The sequence below is a fragment of the Netta rufina genome (genome assembly GCF_964035555.1).
Source record: "Netta rufina genome assembly, chromosome: 27".
Lineage (NCBI taxonomy): Eukaryota > Metazoa > Chordata > Aves > Anseriformes > Anatidae > Netta > Netta rufina.
Window position 1 is genome coordinate 708,528 of NC_140151.1, and position 17,525 is coordinate 726,052.

General features: G+C 44.4%; 1 protein-coding gene across 1 annotated transcript in view; it reads left to right on the plus strand.

Moving 5' to 3' along the window:
• Positions 1-17,287, plus strand: part of ANTXR1 (ANTXR cell adhesion molecule 1) — a gene marked incomplete at both ends in the record, with an annotated part of 115,725 nt that extends 98,438 nt beyond the window's left edge. Inside the window, one exon of the mRNA XM_084302226.1 lies at positions 17,015-17,287. Coding sequence (XP_084158352.1) covers positions 17,015-17,287 — 273 coding nt within the window. The remainder of the gene's footprint in view (positions 1-17,014) is intronic.
• Between the last annotated feature and the right edge of the window lie 238 nt (positions 17,288-17,525).

The window sequence follows — 17,525 nt, forward strand, 5'->3', positions numbered from 1 at the left end:
AAAAGGATGGAAAAGCTCTAATTTCCTGGCATCACAGGGGCTTTCAACCCCAAACTGCCTATGAAAAGCAGAAGTTTTGTGCCTTTAAGGGATGACTCTAAAACAAGGAGGAAGAGGGTATCATGGGATTCCCAAATGCAATTCTGCGCTTCACCACACTATCAGCTGAAGCATCCACCCTCAGCACAAAGCTGGATGTGTGCAGATTGAATCCATTTCCTTTGCTACCTCAGTATAATTTCCTTCTGCAAGGACAGCTGCTCACAGAGAATGTTGTGAGCAATCTGCCATTCTGCGGAAGACCAGGCCACCCATCACTCTATCCCAGGTTTTCTGCAGGGATGCTAGGCAAGGGAGGCTGGGCTGGGTGCTCTGTTTTGTCTGCCTGGCAATCACTCAAGGCAGTGTCAGACAGTTTTGGCCATACTGTGCTCACTAGCTCAGTTTTGGCCATACTATGCAGCCACACAGCATAGACTTCAGGCCACGTGCTAATTAAAAACTCCAGAGTGCTTAGCAGCAGGCTAGCATGCCCATGCTGCCAGATAGATGTGAACTACCAGCCACAGCAGTCTTTGCAGCATGGACATACCATAGAAATGAGAGAATCAGTGATTAGCAAAACAGCCTAGAGAAACCAGCAGACTCAAAAGGAGCTTAAAGTCCCACCACATAGTGCATTCTCAAGGTAGATAAATATTCTAACCTTTGCAGGGAAAACTAATGGCTAGAAGCCTTTTATCATATGATATTCCTAAGAGCTATGAGAAGGAGACATTTTGAAAGCAATTTTCACTTCCTTCCTTCTCTTACCTGCAGAAAAGAAGGAACCAGATTTCAGATCCTTGATGTTGTCATATGGGCACCTTAATTCACCCAATGGTCAACTTAAAAAAGTAAAGCTAGAAGATGAAAAGTTGTAACTGAAAGGAATCTCTGTTTGCTTTGGAGCCTGAAAAAGAATTGGACTCAATCCCAGGGTTACATCACTTTCATATATAAGCAAGCCCTTGCTATAATCAGTTACTTTATCCACTGCCAGCACATTAGCTGAGCTGTTCAAAAAGATCGCTTGCGTAGAATGGAACATGGCTCCAGCTTCAAACACTGTGTTGACTAATTGTTACTGTTTATCTGCTGTAGCCCACACAACTTCCTAGGTACCACAGAGAATGACCAATAAAGATGTCCCCTGCCCCAAAGTTCACACTAGTCTATAACAACACGTTGGTTCAAGGGTAGTGACTAATAAATTTGCAATGTATATACATTGTAGTGGATAACATGAGGATGAAAGCTTATATTTCAGTCCTCCTTCTCCTCCGTGTGACCTCATACAATCCCTTCTCACCACCTTTTCTCTGTTCATGCCCTGAACCCTTTAATCAAGGATGGGATACCTTATACTAGGACTGTTTCTTCACTGCAAAAGGTACAGTCATCAAAATAATTAGGTGCTGTACACAGTAAGAAAGCTGGGTTTGCCTAAAAATGGAGCTTAGGGGATTTTTACCAATTGTACCAGTTGCCAGAGTAAAAGATGAACTCTGGCAAAACTGTGCCTTGATCAAGGGATCCTTCTAATCTGGAAGACTTTAGGTCCAGTCCTTAACCTTGACCTGCATACAAGCTTAAGAAAACACAGGTGGTGCCTGGGGTGCACTGCATTCAATGTATAGCTTTGTGTTAGATGTGCCAAGCTGGTGCAGGAAATGCCAACCCTAGGAGGGATGGATGTGCTGGATCTGAAGGCAGGACAGCTGAAGTACTGTGCTGCTCCTGAGCGCCTGTCTTCCACTGAGGTTGCTTTGCCTGGGCGATGCACCTTGCTTTTGGGGCTGCCCAGCTTCTCCTGCCACACCTTCCTGCCTGCAGATTGGTAGGATCACCATCTCTGGCATGGTGTTAGGGTTAAGTGTTCCTTGACAATGGAGAGCTGGGACTTCTTCAAGCAGGACTCCCAGAAAGATGCTTCCCCATAGCGTGTCTTACATGGCTATGACCATTACAGCTACATGAAATCTACAGCAATTATCAGTGACTGGTCCTGATCAACATGTTGTTATGTCTGGAACAATTGGCCACATGCCTATCTGCATTTGCAAGAACAAACCATGAAGCAAACTCTGGTCTGGTTTGCAGAAGGCTTATTACACTGAATCCATTCTTCCAAAGCAAAAGGAAGAGAAAGGCATGTTCAGGACCTGATTGAAGTGCTCCCAGAGAGCCTGAGATGCACAAAAAGGTTGTGAAATTCTTTTCTTGGAATCAAACCTGGAAATGGTCGAGGTTACCAATAGACACAGATGTTTCCAATAAGGCAAGGAAGTCAGAGTCACATGGGATTCCTGTGGTCTTCTCACATTTTCAAGAGACTAGGTTTGCATTCTTGTCAGCATTAATGAAGTTATTTTTACATTCTAAACATCAACAGATAAGGGTGATATAAAAATACATAATTTTAAAGAAAACTTTATCACTGTTATAGTAAAGGAGCGCTTATCTATGCAAAGTGCTCACTAAGTGTGGGATCCAAATAATGAGTGTGCCTTAAGTGTGTCAGTTGCATTTCCATGATAAACAACATTCTGTCAGGAATTTATGAGGAGATTATTAAAATGCATGTCAAGCTCAGATTTGGCCAGGAACATCTCAATCTGAGAGCAAATCATTTTTAAAATTTGCATTGTATAGTATTAATTGCAATTTCATTTTGAGTATTTGTAAACATAGGTAAAATATGGAAAAAAAATACAATGAAATCATGTATAATTATGTGTAAAGATATATTCTGCCTAAACTAACACATATGCAGAGAGGAGCTTTTTCCAGAACTAGTATGGATTTGCATGTTTGCCAGTCAAATCGCATCTCTTCTTAGATCTCAGTGATATGGTTCTGGTATAAATTGTGGTTAGTTAAGACAAGAGGATGAGGCTAGAAAATCCATGAAAATGTCCCCATTAAAGCAATCATAAGTGGTCTTTTTGACAATGAAAGGAAGAATGTGTGTGTGTGTGTTGTATGCATGTGCTGACCAAAAAAAAATAAAATAAAATAAAATTAATATAAGCAGAACAGCCAGTGTATGAAATACGACCAGTTTACAGCCAAATTGCATGAATCTTCCCTACAAAAAAGCACTGTTTTTCAACAAAAGCTTACAAAACTCTCTCTGCCCTGTGATCACCCTAATGTTTTTATATTACAGTGAAATGCCAAAACCTCAGATTAACTTGATTTCAGGCTTCACTGTGAATGTTTTGTGCAGCCTAAGGAATTCAGATGACCGCTCTGGATTATATCAGTCATTCATCCCAAATGACTGTTCCTTGTGAAGGACCCAATTCTGCCAAGAAAGGACTGTGCTGCTTGTTAAGTCCCACTGTGTTTTGTGAGAGTCATTTGAGCATGTATCTGCTGCTGCTTGCCTGGAGCATACCTATTCACAGCTGTGCCACAAAGGAGAGCAGAGGGCTGCCAACCCTTTTCAGTATTGCTCCAAGAGTCTTAAGCCATCTTAAGATGGATAGCCCCTTTCATTTGTACCCTGCTATTATAATTATAGCTCTAAGATGTGCAGTTGAGCTGGAGGTCTGTGGGCAGTTCTCATAAAGCATCTGGGAGCTCTCAGGTTGGGGCACTGCTGGGAGCCTGGGGCTACTCTCTGCACTGACACACATGCTGATCTCAGCCAAGCTGCTTAATCACCTTCATAGAATCACAGAATCATTTAGGTTGGAAAAGGCCATTAAGATCAAGACCAAATTCTGATGCATAATGCTACAAGACCACCACTAAACTGTGTCCCTAAGTGCCACATCTACATCTACGTCTCTGAAATACCTCCAGAGATGGCAATTCCACCACATCCCTGGCAGCATATTCCAATATTTGACCACCCTCTCTGTGAAGAAATTCTTCTTGATAGCCAATCTAAACCTCCCCTGGTGTTACTTTAGGGCATTTCCTTACTTCACCTGAGAAAAGAGACCAACATACCTTGCTGCGATCTCCTTATAGGTAGTTGAGGGCACTGAGGTCTCCCCTCAGCTTCCTCTGCTCCAGACTAAACAGCCCCCATTCCCTCAGCTGCTCCTCATACCTCTTGTTTTCCAGTCCTTTCACTTTTTTTGTTGCTCTGCTCTGCACACGCTCAAGCAACTCAACATCCTTCTTGTAGTGAGGGGCCCAAAACTGAACGCAGTACACATCTCAGAGGCTTCTCCTGTCTTCTAGATGATGTTAATCCAATGCATTTTCCTTCCCTAAACACTTGTGAAAACAAAAGATGGAACTCAGTAATAAATTTAAAGTATTACCAAGTGTTGTGGCTGTGGGAAGGGATAGCTGTATTAGCAGATATGCGTGTGGGGTTGCACAGTCACCTCTGGATAGTTACAATGTCGTGCTATAGTACAGAGATCCAGGATTTCGTAGAAGCATAGAACCATTAAGGTTGGAAAAGACCTCCCAGATCATCTGGTCTAACCATCACCCTACAACCAATGTCACCCACTAAATCATGTCCCTAAGCACCATGTCCAACCATTCCTTGAACACCCCCAGGGACGGTGACTCCACCACCTTCCTGGGCAACCCATTCCAATGCCTGACTGCTCTTTCTGGGAAGAAATGTCTCCTCATTTCCAACCTAAACCTCCCCTGGTGCAACTTGAGGCCATTCCCTCTAGTCCTATCACTAGTTATCTGCGAGAAGAGGCCAACCCTGAGCTCCCCACAGCTTCCTTTCAAGTAGTTGTTAGAGAGCAATAAGGTCTCTGCTGAGCTCTCCCTCTTCTCCAGACCAAACATCCCCAGTGCCCTCAGCTGCTCCTCACAGGACTTGTGTTCCAGGCCCTTCACCAGCTTCATAGCCCTTCTGTGGACATGCTCCAGGGCCTTGATGTCCTTCTTGTAGTGAGGGGCCCAAAACTGAACCCAGCACGCAAGGTGTGGCCTCACCAGAGCAGAGTACAGGGGGACGATCACCTCCCTGGTCCTGCTGGCTGCACTATTCCTGATACAAGCCAGGATGCCATTGGCCTTCTTGGCCACCTGGGCACACTGCTGGCTCATGTGCAGGTGAGCATCGACCGACACCCTCAAATCATTTTCCTCTGCATAGCTTCCAGCCACTCTGCCCCAAGCCTGTAGCGCTGCTTGGGGTTGTTGTGGCCAAAGTGCAGGACCTGGCACTTAGCCATGTTGAACCTCATCCCATTGGCCTCATCCCATCGACCCATCCTGTCCAGGTCCCTCTTCAGGGTCTTCCTACCCTCTGGCAGAGCGAAACTTCCCCCCTTTGGAGGGTCAAGTTTACACATTTTAGATCTGTATGGTGCTCAGATGGTATGACAGTCTTTTTTGCATAGTGTGCCGGGACCAGTTTTTATTGTGCACACTCAGGTGTCACAAGAAACTAGTGGGAATCAGGAGTTAGCTTTGCCAAGTCTATCCACACATTCTCTTTGGTACCTATGCCATGAGTTTATCTGTTTCAGCAAACCATGAGTTCATGGGTGAGCGCTCCTGAGCACTCCTTGCTGACTGGGCACACATTGTCATGTCTGAAAAATGCAGAGGAAGAAAAAAAGCAGCCTGAATAATTACCTCCTTACAGTAAAATTTTGTTCTTCTCACCATTTGTAAGCTTTAGAAAAAATTGAAAACATTTTAATCTGCTTCATATAATTGGGTGTTCCACAGAGATTAGCACTGGCTGCTCTGCTACTTGAGGAATGTAAGTCTCTTCTTATCTCTGGCAAATTCAGACTCTTAGAAAATGAAGCCACCTTTCCATGACTGTTCCTGGCTTCTGGAGAAAGCTGTGCACTTTTAAAGACCTCTCTTGGAAATAACTAATCGTTTCTCACCCTACAAAGTGCTGAAATGGAAGGAAATGAAATCTAAACTACAAAGAGAGGGACAATGCTGCCACATAACCTGGGAGCTTGCTCCTTGACATTATAGGGGTATGTGAATATGTTTGCCAGAGGACAGCTGACTGGATGCAGGCATACAGGTGGTGGCGTGGGTTTGTCCCTCTAGCTCGGGACCACTTCTCAATATGAAGGTCGGTGCCTGAGTGCTTCAGGTTCTCATCCACACCCACCCTTCCTACCCCTAAACTCACAACTGCATTTTGCTTCTCTGAGAAACTGCGTATGAAATAGGGTTGGTCAGGCTTTTAGTGCAGCACTGAAGCTGTCATACTTACCGAGCTTTGTTTTAAAGTGTGATTTGAATTGAGGCAAGGAATTACCCCAATTCAGTGCTGACTTGAGCTTTCTAGAGCAGTGAGGGACTGGGCAGGCTCTCTATGTAGAGAATATTCCTCTGCAGGGCTCATAGAAAGGGCAGCCTTCCCATTTAATGAGATGAGAAACAAAATGGGTTCCTAGTTTGTTTTGAAAAGCAGAAGGCAAAACAAGCCAATGGAACAGCATAGTTCAAACTTTCCTCTGCATGGAATGAGTAGTTCTGCAGCTGTGGGGTGAATGAATTAACTGTTGGAATAAAACCCTTACTGAAGCAGCAGAATTATGACAATGCTGTGCTGTGGGGTAATTGGGGGACCTGGATGCCAGATGTAGAAAAGTGTCTAGGCTTGTATATTCTCAGAGAAAACATTGCACGTATGTTCAGTAGGTGTTTAGGCTCCAAGAGCGAAAGTGAAATTCCGATAAGAGGAAGGGGAGTATTCTGATACAGAGAGAATCACCTTGAGTCAGATGTCCAGAAGCCCCCTCTGCCATGTGTGTTTTTTCACTGACTGAATGTCATGTTTCCCCCATGCAGCTGCCAACAGAGTGCTGGACTTATCCTCCTTATCCTTAAGGGAATGTAAGGTCATTGGTATCTGTGGGATTGCAATAAATTCCTAAAAATGAGCAGCTGAAAAATCTGGACTGTGTCTGGGACCATCTTTATTGAGAACTTGTGAGGGAAACCCTAGGTCTTACCTCAGCCATCCAAGGACCCTCAGGGACTTGCTTGGCATGCAAAGCTACCCAGAAACAAAAGCACCAACAGCAGATGCTTTCCCTGTAATCCAAGGCACAGAAAGAGATGACTTAAACTGCAGCTTAATTCAATCCTTGCTTTTGCCTGCTCAGGCTTTCATCTTGGATGTGAGAGCATGTGGTACTTGCAGGACCCTAGGCAAATGTGGCTGCACAAAGAACAAAAAGAGCATTCAGTGTCAGGTTAACAAGATGGGGTGGCCACTGAGGAGGTGTTTTAGGTTAGATGTTAGGAAGAACTTCTTTACTGAGAGGGTTGTGAGGCATTGGAATGGGCTGGCCAGGGAAGTGGTGGAGTCACCATCCCTGGAGGTCTTTAAAAGACATTTAGATGTTGAACTTAGTGATAAGGTTTAGTGGAGGACTTGTTAGTGTTAGGTCAGAGGTTGGACTTGATGATCTTGAGGTCTCTTCCAACCTAGACAATTCTGTGATTCTGTGAAGATGAAGGCACAATAGGTGTAGGCACCATCATGTTGGCAGAGTGGCTCACATCGTATCAGTGAGTCACACGACAGACAGGGTGAAGCACAGCACTGCTGGTCAGCCATTGCTGACACACACATGCAACTCCTGGTTGCTGCAGGCCCTGCTTCTGGCCCATTTTTTAAATATAGCTACAAATTCCAAACACATAAGTGGTATTTTGGAGGAGCCATAAAATGAGATCAGGTGGACCATGGGGAACACAAAGGCACTTTATTTGTGTTAGCACCAAAGGCTGGTCATCAGCCATTATGCACTTGCAATAAACTTGGCCGTTAGCAGGTTCATGAGGAACTGTAAAGCCTATTAAGTGTAGCTGGCGCATAGGGATACCGTTTTTAACTCAAGTCTGCATTATTAGAGTGATATCAAAAAACAGAGAAAGAATGTAGCGGTTAGCGGGGGACTTTGCTTGGAGTTCACAAATCCAAAGAAAACACCCTAAAAGCCGTAATTATTTGTTCATAAGTGGATACTTGCAAGCAAATTCTGCCACACAAACCTCCAGCAAGTCACAATGAAAGTCAAGAAGTCTGTTTCATTACAGAGTAGCCAAGACGATCAGTACTATGTATTAATAATCAGCTTTGGCCATCACAAAGCACAGGAGCAAGACTTATCATCCTAGGAAGTCCCCTGGATGCTCCTTTATTTTGAATTAGGAGTCTATTTTAGAGCTTATAAGATTTAAAGTAGTTGTCTGATTTCACGCCATGCTGTTTCATGGTGTCATGAGTAGAAACCCTCTGAAACTAAGAACAGAAAGCAGGAGATATAACTGCTTTCCCATGCTTTAAAAGCAAGACCTCTGGGTGACTTTACACACCTCTTGCTGTGTTGCCACTTGATGATTCTTCTTTCTGCAGACTCAAAAATGTATGGGTGCAGATAAGGAACTGTTGTTTAACCCATCATTAAATCTATGCTAACAGGTTTCTGTTGACAGGCTGCAGGGCTTGAGAACAAAATTATAACCTTTCTGCACATATTATTGCAGTGTGGTTTTCTGCTAATAGCCATGGAAAAGTTAACCTAAACATCAGCTCTTTTTCCTGGAACTAACAGCTTTGAAGCCAAAAGCCCAGTGATTTGATCATCAGTTTGCAGGACTAGTGCACAGCAGACTGCTTGTTACTGTAAAAACAAAGTCCAGAGCTGACTCTCGAGCTGCTGAACCCCTGTTTATGAATTAAACAGTAGCCAGCTCATAAAGGGAAGTGTCCCAGTCATATCTCATTGCAGAATTACAGTTATATGCCTTTTACCTCAACAGGCACAGATTTGCCTAGGAAGCCCAGGAAAATCCATCAAACAGGGATTGCAGGGATGGCAAATCGTTTCTCACTAAATACTGGTAGGACAGTATTCAACAGACAGTAGTTCCTGTTTTCTTGAGCCATTAGTGCTACCCTGCACAGGCAATTCTCGAGTCACACAGCACACAAAGTGCCACTGAGTTGTGCTCTTCTGTGCACATAGTGGAAGATCCTGTCCTCAAACATGTCCTGTCTTCTCTGCCCAAAGACAAATTGCATTCAGACAGGTCTTCCCCAGATCACTGCTTTATAGAAGAATAGATCCTGCAGGCTCTTCTTTCCTCTCCAGAGGGATGTTTATCACTGCCCTTGATTAGTTGTTCCAGTTATCACTGCCAAAGTAATGTTTCATTTTTCATTTGATTTTTAATCCTTTCCTCATACCCAGTAGACTTTGTTATTCAACCTCCAGATGAAAAATTACAGTTCTGTGTGAGACAGAGTATTTGATGTGTCACTCAGCATTTCTCCAAGACTAGCTACCTCTTTTCCAGAAAGACAATGGGAAGAATGACCAGATCTTCCTGGAAATGACACCCATCCCACAGTGTAAATAAGCCAAAACTAGCTCCTGCAAAAGTAATCAGACCTGATTGCTGACATACAAATGCCCACTTGTTGCTGAAAGAGCCATGCTCCCAAACCCTGGCAGAAGACAAAGAATGAGGTTATTACGCTCATTCCCATGCTTGACTTTGGCAAAATAGAAGCCTTTATCATCTTGTTTCACTTTTCGTAGGAGTTTGAATGTTTTCTTTTCAGTAGGTTCCCCAGCTCATTCAGTCCTGTGTGATGTAGTTGCAGGTATCAAGTGGCAGAGACTGTCAGAGCAAGGGGTATTATCTGGGTTGTGGTAGGTCTGAAGAGCCTGTCACAGACCAGAAGATACAAGTAAGTTTCTGAGTAAGATTTCAACTGGAGGTTGAATTGGAAGAACCACTCTTTGCACTGTGGGGCCTATATGTGAAGCACTATATGTGAAGGTATAGGTGAGTGTTAATCATAAGCCAACATGACTGAGCTTACACAGCTCTTACTTATTCCAAATTCTGTGAAAGATCTGCAAAAACTGCAATACTTCATGAAGTTTAAAGTATTTTCTTCTATTCTTCAATATATTTTGCTTTTGGAGTGCTTGAACAGAACAGGATCATATCAGTACAAATACAGACCATTGCCTTAACATCTGAATAGAGCAACCATAACAAAGGCATCAGAGGAAGATACTTTTTCTGTAACCCCTCAATTTAGACAGGATGCTTATCTGAATTGTAGGAAGCTGCCTCTGATACAACTGGAGTTCAGTTCCCCGGTGTGAGATCACTGATCACTAGCTTTGGTGATGTGTTTATCATTCTCCTATGGGGTTTATCATTCTCCTATGGGGCTTCCTTATTGGTTTCAGAGGGAAATGCCATTTTGTACCACTCCTTTAACGGGAGTTAGAAAGTTACATCTAGCATGGCTTGTAGTACTGAGACCTGACAGAATGCTCTTGATCTTACTCCAAACTTTATCATTCTGCAGTACTTTTCACAAGGTGTTTTAAGTTACACCATAATAATCCCTAGTTTTCAGCACTGACTCTATGATAAGAGTCCAGGTTATTAGAATCCTGTTGGAATAATGATCCAAAGTTCCTTCTAATCAATGAAAGTCTCCCTCCTACTTCTATGAGAAAATAGATCAAGACTCCAATTTATCATTTAATGAGTGGACAAGGTGGCTGGAATGCCTTGGGAATGGTAGGTTTTATGAGCAACACTGAGTTCAAGGCTGTGTAATGAGAGACATATGGGAATGGTTTTGTTGCGGTGATGTTTTATCACAAAACGAGACAGTTTTAATAGTTGTTTGGTGACTAGCAGATACAGAGGTAGCTGTGTAATTAGTGTGCTTGCTACAGAAGGCAGTGTTTCCTGGCATTACCAAGTGGATTTGACACAGACTGATCTCACTGAGAGCAGCTGGTAACAAAGCCCAGAAGCTAGTTAACAGCTTCCTAAAACTGTCTCCAGACACCGTTGTGTGATTTAAAAGAGCTGCCAGCTCAGGCCACAAAAGCAGGGATATTTCAAGCTCTCGGGATCCTGTTATGTAGCAGAAGCCCTCTGGGATTTTGGGGTTATCTTGATGGTGGGGAGGTTCAGAGTAGCAAACCCCCTTGAGCCCAAGAGATCCCTGGCCAGTGTTTTTCCCAAATGATAAGAAAGTGGTGGGAATCCTCACCCTGGTCTTTTCCCAGCATCACCCTTGTCCTGGCACAAAGGAGCACATTTTCAGAGAGAGGTTTTGTAAAGTGTCTGCGCAAAGGTCTCTTTCACAAGAGGGATCAGCACCATACCAGTTAGAGGTGAGTTTTCTCTCCACCGGAGAGGCTGCCTGGGCTGTGTGGCTCCCACAGTCTGTGAGCTGCCATCACGACCCTGCTCCCCACAGGGTCGGAGCTGCTGTCAGCTGCACCGGGACACCCCACTCTGCAGTTCTGCTCCTCTCCCTGCTCATCAGCCTTGCAGGTGTTCCTGGAAGGTTCAGGCCTGGGCTGAGTTCAAGTAAAGCACTATCAGTCCTTGGTGGGGAGGGTTTGGCCTAGAGAATTCAGCACTAGTTTCTCCCACCTGTGTATATGCTTTGCTTTTAAAGTAGCTACTTTTTAGTAAATTATCTCTTCCAGAGATTAGTGGTAATTCTTCGTGTATTTAATGTTTTCTTGTTGCTCGTTTGGCTGTTATCTCCTGTACGTTTTGTGTGTGCTTGATTCAGAATCAGGTATCAAATCACAGGTTAATTTTCAAAGCTCCCCCCCCACCTTCATTTCCCTTTTTCTCTTTCTTTCTCCTTTCTCCCCACTGCTTTTTATTTTTGTTTTTACTTTCATTTTTCTCTCTCCTCTTCCACATAACAACAGGATAAACTAGGTTATTGTTTATGGAAGGTTTGAATTACAAATGACCCAACAAAACAACATTAAGTATCATATCTTTTCCAACATCTCTTTGCAAATGCCGGAGCTCAGAAGCCAGTCCCAGTGTTTTATGATTTTAAAATATTGATAGTTTTCCAGGTATTCATTCCAGCTTGATAGGAAACCAAGAGAAATAGAAACATTTTTCAACTTCAGAAAAATGTGGTCAGACTTCCCTGTTAAAGAGATACCTCCTCAGTGCTGTGGAGGGCATGCCGCTTCTCTGGGACTGACTTCCCTTTCCTTCCTCAGCAGGGCTGAAGTGAAACCAGAGAAAAGCTCCCTCACCTGGGTTCTTCTGTGATGCGGACCCAGGAGCTAGCTGCCTAGCATAAAAAATAGTCTCATCCCAGGAGGAAGTCATGTTCCCCCCAGCTGGGTTCAGTGTGCCACATCCCAACCCAGGGGCCACACAGGTAGTGCTCTGGGCAGGCAGTGATGCGTGATGTGACAGCCCCTCATCTGGCTGGTCTGGTGTCCCAGATGAGCAGGAGGTGGTGGGAAGTGGCTTGGGCAAGGCTGTGGAATTCCTAGGAAATGCCACAGTCTGGCTGAAGCATCCACTGCTCTTTGCACCTCTGCTTGCTAGATCAGCCTCTGAGACACAAATGCTCAGCTCACTCTCCTGATCACGCAGCAGCTGCTACCCTGCGCTGTGGTCTTGATAGCACAATGTACCCTCACCCCACCTTCTCTTCCAACCCCAGCAGTGCTCCCCAGTCAACCAGAGGTGAAGAACAAAGGGAAAAGCTTGGATCGAGCATGCAGCCCTACAGCACTCCATGTGCAAAGCGCTGGCAGGGACAGGCCCATGGTCAGTGCAGATGAGCCTCCTGCAGCCAGGTGTTTTGCTGTCCTGGAGGCAGTGCTGCCTGCCTACATCCCTAAGACAATTAGCTGTTGAAGGTTGTTGAAGGTTGTTGAAGGTTGTTGAAGGTGAAACAGCAAGGCCACTCCATGCAGAATTCATTATGCATATGCCTCTGAGCAGTACTCTTTAGAGCAACAACATAAAATGCTGGAGTGAATAGCCCTCATAGATTTTGCTGATTCCACTAAATTTGAGATGTAATAATGTTTCCATATTGCTCCAATTGTCTTCTGAGGCACAGCTGTGACTCTCCCCTCTGAAGTGTTGCGGCTGCAGAAAGGGAAGTGAAACCCAGCCAAGGCGTTCAGCACAGCAACCCTTTAATATACAGCCTATTCCCTTTGTTCTTCCGTTCTGTATCTCTAGCTACTGTCTCCCTGCTAGAAAGGCTCATAGAATTGTCTCCTCTTATTCTCAAAATTGTGGTACAATCTGATTCAGGAGCTTTTTCTTCTGGAAGGAGAGGTGACTTCTATTTAAGGATCCAAAGTAGCATTTAGTGGAAATGGGTTGACTTCCTGCCTCCTGGATGTTCTGCCACCATCTTCCACACCCACTCCATCTAAATCTGGACACTTAGGTGAGATGATAAAGCTTGGGCTCCTAACTAGTGACTTTTGAACCTCTCCTAAAATATAGTCATGTGAAGGTCCTTGTGTTTCCACTGGCTGTAGAGAGATCCTGCACCCCTCTTAACTGTAGTACCTCAGATACCCACTCAGGCGTTGCATCCAGACCTCCAAGGTTAAACAAGACATTTGGGCCCAGACTTTTTGAGTGTCTATTACTGTTCACTTCAACCTTCGTTATCTGGGGGATGAGTTGGACTGTGCTGGCAATGGAGAACCCTGTAAAGACTTGAATGGATGTGTGATTAAACAGCCAACTTGATCTTCATCCAGATATTTTTCCAGATAAAACAGCACTGAATCATGGAGGTTAATGATGCTGATGTTTGTTTTTTGTATTGCAATTGCATGGTACAAAGCCCAGCCGTTAATCAGGGACCCCTTCTGGTAAGCGCAGGTGGGAAAACATCTCTCTTGCCATGCAGTTCAGAGAAAGCTAGGTCTTCTGGAGCTCTAGGATTACTTGTCTGTGGTTACACTGGCTAGCACAGCCTCTGCACTTTTGTGTCTGTTATCAGATCACTAGATGCAAGATGAAATCATCGTTTAACATCCAGATTTTTGGTTTAAGTAGATCTCTTCTCCCTGGGTCTTCTATGCATTGGTACTCAGGGCACTAGTAAAATATTTTGTCTCTCCTGTGTAATGGCATAGTAGTTTGTTTCCTGGATATATCCTTGTCATTCAATATGACAATTCTCCTTCTGTAAGAGATGTTGGCTCTTCCATCTCCTCTGTGGCCATGTGCCAAAGTCCACTCTGGACTCAAAACTGCTATCTGGCATTCTTATGTCCCTCTGCATGGGTGAGAGAAATGTCCAACAATGATACACAAGAACTCCCTTTGTCTGTCAGTTCACATGAAAGGAGGAGAAAGCCTGAACTGTATATCTGTCCTCCAAACATTGGATGCCCTGCAGAATTACCTCTTGCACAGTAGTAGGAGGTGTTGTTGAACAGGTCACTGTGAATTCACTGCAGAGTAGATGACCCAGACAGAAAAGAAAATAGGAGAAGATAGGGAACTGTGGGCTCAAGCTGAGACAAAGCCCCACTCTTCATCCTTTTTCAAGGGGTAGAAGAATTGAACTTCTAAGTCAGACCAGCATTACTGTACATGGCAATGAGGAAGAGGTGTCTGATGAGTACAGCTCCATGCTGTGCATGCTCAGGTCGAGTCTGGCTCTCATGTCTGCACTCCCTGTGCTGTCTTTTCTCTGGTCTGCCCCTGCCTCCAGTCCAACTCCTAGTTCAAACTAAACAGCATGTCCAGCAATCCTGTTTTAAAGCATCACTAGTGAGGACAGTGGAGGCTTTATGACACTTGAAAAAAGAGCTCTTCAATTTCTAACCAAGCCTAGTACTGGGGAAAAGAGATTGTTAGTCATGAGTAAAAGCAGTAGTTCGTTCAATAGGTGGTAGCTGACTACAAAAACTAGTGTAAAATGTAGTACAGCTGTACATTGGTTTGAGTTGCTAGCAGCATTCTTATGATAACGCCCTTGCAGATTTACTCAAACCAATCCTTATCAATAAGAGGTGAAGTCTTTGCCAGTGAAGTCAAACCCTGTAAGGATGTAATATCATTTCGGACATTGCCTTGGGCATTGCCATGAGTGTTAGATGGTTTTCAGTCCTTAAGTCCTGCCCCAGTCCCAAACCCACAAATTTTTGAACTTCTTGAATGCACTTTGGGTGGTGCTCAGTTCCATTTGGATCAGCAGCACCATAACCTCACCCCTGGAGCATCCAGACAGAGTATCTCTCCACACAAAAACAATTGCAACTTTTTGTTCTCTGGCTGGAATTCCTGGACTGCTGCTTTTTGTTCGGGTTTATTCCATTTTCAACATAAATAAAGAAAACAAAACTAGTGCAAATAATAGTCTGAAACTGCTAAAGCTCCATTGCAGGAGACATGGAACTAGAACAATGAAAACATTCTCACGTTTTGTTTTTCTCTGAGCAGAAGTGGCTAATCTTGGGTTCAGACCTTCACTCACTCAGCAGGCCTGCCCTGCAGTATTTACTTAAAATCACAGCTAAGTGCATTAAAGCAACATTAAAGCAGAGACACCAGCCTACAGAGAGCAAATAGAACCAAGGACACTCTAAGCTGATGCAGCAGCATGCTAATTTCAGGCTTCCCTCAGCATGATCATCCCATCAGCATATTCCTGGCCCTTCTGTGTGTCTTTGCTATGCCCCAGAGTCCCATTCCTCAAAGAGAGCCCAAGCTGAAGCCAAAGGTTCTTTCTACTGACAGATGGCCAGGGCTGAAACACACAGGGAGCTGCCACCATGCTCGGAGCAGCCCCAAGGTGATGTTTGCAGGGTTCAAGGCGCTGTGAAATCTTTGTTTTCCTTAAATGACCTTTGCTTGCACAAGACAGCCTGCACTCAGCTGTGGGCTGCTCTGCTTCAGTGAGGAATCCACTTTCCTCTGCTGAATGGCTACAGCTCAGACAGATGTTTTTTCATATCCACAATGCATGATGATATAATTGGCAGAGCACATAGAGAGAAGCCGTCTGTATCTCTTTATGTGTCAGCCCCTTCCATGCCAGCTCCACTCATCCCTGTCAAATCCTTCTCCATCACTTTTCTGGCTTTCTAACAGCATCTCCCTTACTTCAGTTTGGGTCCCTTTTTAGCAAAGCATTTGTCCATAGGCTGTGTACAGCAGGGAGATGATACAGCTCCGTGTAGAGATTTCAGAGGAGTGATGCAGCCTCAGAAGATCTGCTCCATCCTGTATGGGCTCAATACTTCATTTGGCATTTTGTCACCAGTAAAGACATTTATTTTGGGAGAAGAATGAGGAAAACTGAAAATAAGTTCATTCTCATGAATGTAAAAGCAAAGGACAGGCTCAGAAATCCTCTAGTGCCTTTTAGGATGATTTCATATCTAAAAGAATGAACCCATAATACAATAGTGCTGATTCTGACATTTGAGTATTTACAGTAGGATCTTTTGCAGGTGGGACTTGGGGGAAAAAAAGACCAAAAAAAAAGACCAAAAATAAAGAAAATCTCAGAGGGCAAAGGTTTTGTTTAAAAATGTACAACACACTGTAGCTTAGCACCATTCCCACAGAGAGCAAGAAAAGCAGATGACTGGCTTCACACAAGCACTAGAATAGAAAGACATCCTAATGAAAAATAGATGTATTTCAGGAAAAAATCTGAGCAAGTAACCTAGTTAAACAAATCTTCCTTTTTGCCCAGTAGGCAAGTGATTAGAAATAGAACACAAAAGCTGGGTATTTGAAAGAGAAAGAGGTTCCAAAGGTGGAGAAGCCAGGTTTCATGATGTTGGAAGTTTGAGACTGAGGCCTGGGACTTCTGTAGCAGCAGGGACCACAGGTTGTACACTGACTCAGATGCCAGTTCTAAGGACTGGGGGCAGTTCTTGCAGCTCCAGTATGACTCAAAGTACTTGATGCTCCATATAAAGACCTAGAGTCAGGATGCAGCAAGAGAGGCTTACATCCTTCTTCACTACAAGAGCTGTTGTTAGGATTTAACTTTGACCTCTTGGTTGCTCCGTACAGGATTTGCTCTTAAAATGTCCATCTCTGAGAAAAAGAGAGAATGAAGCAATGTGCCCAGGAATATATTCATGGACATCAGCCTTGCACCCGAGAAGTGGGGGCTCTGGCTGGGATGCCATTGCCTCAGTCGGTAACTGACTTTCTGCTTTGTTCTTTTTTCTTCCAGGGCCGTTGCATCAATTTCACAAGAGTGAAGAACACAGAGACCCCCCCCAAATACCCACTCAACAATGCATACCCGCTGTCATCTCCACCCCCAGCCCCCATCTACAACCCTCCACCCCCAGCCCCCATCTATACCCCACCTCCACCCAGCTCGCCCACACCCCATGCTCCTTCCCCATCCTCCACGCTCCCACCTCTCCCCCCACCGCCCCAAGCCCCACCACCCAACCGTGCCCCCCCTCCATCTCGACCCCCGCCTCGCCCAGCAGTTTAGGGGGTCGGCTGTGCTCCTGCCTCTTCCAGAAGCATTTGAGAGGCTTATTTCAGCAGTACTGTATCACATCCATCAGTTGGGGGGGGCTGGGGGAGGGCAGAGAACGTCACACCATTTTTGGAATGGGTGACAACAGAATGAACAACTTTGTAGTTTTCTTTCTCCTTAGTTTTCTTTTATTTTTAAAATCCCTTGTGCATCAGTGCCACCAAACTACCAAAGCAAGAAAAGCCAAGAG